Genomic DNA, 3,616 nt, shown 5'->3' with positions numbered 1-3,616 from the left:
TCAGGAAGATGGTTCTCCATTATTATTATTAATACTATCCTATAAGGTGCAAGGAAGCCTGAAGCTTATGCTGCACCAGCCAAAAGACAAATTTTTGAACTACCCAGAGAGAGAGAGAGAGAGATAAAAGGGAATCACCAAGGAAGAGAAGAATGATGATATCCAGCTCAGGACCCTGGGTGTGCCAAGCCCATACTCACCAGATGTGAGCCCCTGGGGTTAATTAAATAAGAGTCAGCATAACAAATTGTACATATCCAAGAAAACATTGCTGCCATTGGAACCATCCTCGAGCAGAGTTCATGCCATTTTTGCATGCAGTTTTATTAAAAACACTTTAGACAGGAGCTTATGATGCATTTTGCATAAAGACTTAAATTTCCACCAAACAAATGCATGCATTGAAATATTGCAATTACATTAACTGCTCATTTTTTTGTTGTCGTCATGACTTTTCTGGATGTGCATGAAGGCTTTATCCATAATCCGTTTTAGACTGATGAACATTTTATCTTTCTGAATTTGTCAATAATCAATTTTCAGTAATGGCTGGACTTTTTTTTTTTTTTTTTTGCAACTAGTCCAAAATAAAAGCATATTGAAAAAAAACCAAAAAAAAAAAAAACCCACACTTCTGTAATCGGAAAATAAAAAGAAAACACTAACCTGATGTCGCCGGTTAGTACTGTTAATCACTTTCCGCTGGTTTGTAAGTGCTAATGACTGCTTTCAGGAATTCTCGTGTCAAATCATCGCAGTCTGCGTGAGTTTTCCGCCATATGAATTCCCCTAAATATGAATCGAGTTGATTTTTTACAAGCCGGCGAGGTACCCCTCTTTTCAGAGCACTCCACGAACCCTCATTTCTGTTGGTGTTCTCGCCTGTTTCAGGATCGCTGAAATGAAGTGAATGGTTCTCGGCGATATTCAGAAAATCCTCATCTTCTAGGCAATCATAAGACTTCCAGCAATCCGATACTATAGTTGTACCAGGCAAAACGAAAGTCTTAATGATGTCTAGAAGGTCTTCTTTACTCCTATTTTCAACGACCTTGAAAAAACACCGTGAACACCCTCGCTCAATTCCACCAAACACCCAGCTCCCATTCACACTCTTACCTCTATTATTCTTTCTTTTACCAAATTTACTTTCATGAATCTCAACTACTAAATCCTCACCACCAAGCATACAACTGTCTCTCATACATGCTTCGACACACACCTCTCGACAAAAGCTCCTCCAGTCAGTCATGGTCGCGGAACTCACACCCAACTCGTGCATCACAAACTCACAAGACACCTTCTGAACCCAATAATGGGTCAGAAGAAGCACATCAATCATTCCTAACTTGCTTTCCGAGAACCACGAGCCCTTTCTCAAAGATCTTTTCACATAATGCACATTTGAAGCTTGCCCTTGCACTCTGCATAGCCACTCAAAACCATCAGTAATTTTCTTTCTCTCATTCAGTCGCATCATATTTCCACACGTAGGGCACTTATACCGGGAGGATATCACACCCACACTCATACACCATTCAATCACACGCTTACACCCTTCCCTTTCCAAACCATGCAAAAATGTTGCAGTCACTTTTTCCTGAGGATTCATGGCGTGTTGCGTTAACTTTGCTGTATAAAAATACAAAGGAATACCTCGTTAATCTTTACTACAGAGTAATACCTCACTATTCTCTGATCTTTACAATATAGTACTGCATCCCATGAATCTTTGCGACAACAAATGATGGGCAGGTGTAGCTCCGCCCACCATTTCGCAGAGAATGAAAGATCTACTTCAATGAGTAATTTACTGCTATTTTGTGTTAGAATGTACTTCATAGGTTATTAATTCCCACTCGTTTGCTTTAGAATGCATTTAGTTTGTTTTAATTTACTGCTTTTCTGAAGTTTGTTCGTTCTAACTTTTGGAGGAGAGGCGAATCGGTTGCCTTCTCTCTCTCTCCATGCCACAAAATATATTCTTCCGCGGTAGCTTAAGGTGTTATCACCGACGGGTTAGTATTTTCGAAAAATTGAGGGAACAGTCATGCTTCAATTATTAAGAACGAAAGTAGAAATTTTGAAATGATAAATATAAGTGGTTAATAATTTCTTACTGTACGTTATTATATATGACAAATACACTATGTGATATTAATAATTACTTGGGTGTCATTAATATACTATATCATTATTATTATTATACAGTTGCATTGTGCTTTAAAGTTTAAAGTACAATGCAACTGTATAATAATAATCCAGTGGCGCGGAAACTTATTTCGCTTGCGACCCCCCTTTGTGTAAAATGAACGCGACCCCTTAGAGTAAACCCCCAGGTAGAATGAACAGATTTTTAGGGAAGAAAAATGACATTTTATAAATTACGTAGTAAAAAATTTTATTCGAGTACTGAGAAAGGAATAACAAAAATGTTTCCATTTTTAATTTACACATTAAAATAATTGTTTAATATTTTAATTGAATGCAGCAAAAACAAATCAAATTCTTATTCTTCAATTAAGATTACAAAACAATGAACGAGAAGGACGAGCCCGGATAACCGATATTTGGCGCAATGGTAATTTCGGGACATGAAGAAATATCAAAAGCAAAAGGATCATGAATCCAATACAACTTTTTTTTTTTTTTTCTGGAAATACAGTAAATAATTTGGAAAAATTCTTAATTAGCATTATTAGGTGGGTGGCAATGATATCCCTAAATTGAAAAATGTCAATATTCAATATTATAACAAAATCAGAAAAGCATGAGAACATTTCAGTATTATTACGCTCAAATTCTGTTTTCCAAAGATTGAGTTCCCTTTGAAAGTTTCTATTTTATCACTGAGTATTAATATATTTGTTCCCTATCCTTGAAGATTTAAATCATTAAGTTTTGCATTTCCTTTGCTATTAATGCTTCCCTGTGTATAATGCAATGATTCAAAACTATATTTGGAGCAATTTCCTTTATTTTATTAGTTATCCTGTTAATGCAGACGCACCATAACATCAAAAATCTTCTGGCCCGTCGTTCTTCCTTCCAAAGCTTTGCAAAATAGAAAATTCTCTAAAATATCTCCCTCGTAGTATCTGGCATATATAATAAGTTGAGCGAAGTTTTAAAAATCTGTGAATTCATCTAACTGTATTGCAAAAATTGGACTTTCTCTCAATCGATTTAGTAAACTGAATTTTATGTTGTCCTCGATAACTGTAATACACTGCGAGACTGTTTCTGGATAGAGGAATGGTTTTCAAACGTTCATTGCTGTACTTTTCTCCATGCATAATTGAAATCATTTTTATAGCAGCAGGGAGAATAAGAGATTCAGCAATAGTATGTGATTTCAAAATTTTTCCTATTGAATATAAAACTTCCAACAATACTCTTAAAGCTTTACAAGGAACTGCCATATGTTTCTTCATGAAAGATTTCAGACCCTGTATGGCGTCGGCGTGTCTTTTGAAAAGGATTCAGTATTTTTCATTATCTCTGGATGTTTCGTATGTAAGTGTCTTTTTCATTTAATAGGTTTCATGCTTTCGTTAGCCAGTTTTTCGTAACATTACGCACAAAAGGAGTTTCTCATCATCAACAACACTCTAAG

The 3,616-nt window shown here is 35.8% G+C and overlaps 1 protein-coding gene across 1 annotated transcript; it reads right to left on the bottom strand.

Moving 5' to 3' along the window:
- Positions 1-688: 688 nt before the first annotated feature.
- On the bottom strand, positions 689-1,612 carry LOC150081404 (uncharacterized). The gene has a single exon (XM_090380192.1). It carries the CDS (start codon positions 1,610-1,612, stop codon positions 689-691), a length of 924 nt encoding a protein of 307 aa, XP_090236318.1.
- Positions 1,613-3,616: the final 2,004 nt, after the last annotated feature.

The sequence above is a fragment of the Mastigoproctus giganteus genome, chromosome 8 (genome assembly GCF_048544385.1).
Source record: "Mastigoproctus giganteus isolate SK-2022 chromosome 8, ASM4854438v1, whole genome shotgun sequence".
In the NCBI taxonomy this organism is placed as follows: Eukaryota; Metazoa; Arthropoda; class Arachnida; order Uropygi; family Thelyphonidae; genus Mastigoproctus; species Mastigoproctus giganteus.
This window is presented reverse-complemented; position numbering and strand designations above follow the sequence as displayed.

Excerpts from the sequence above, each read along its gene's own strand:
- LOC150081404 (XM_090380192.1), bottom strand. The coding sequence starts at position 1,612 with ATGAATCCTCAGGAAAAAGTGACTGCAACATTTTTGCATGGTTTGGAA.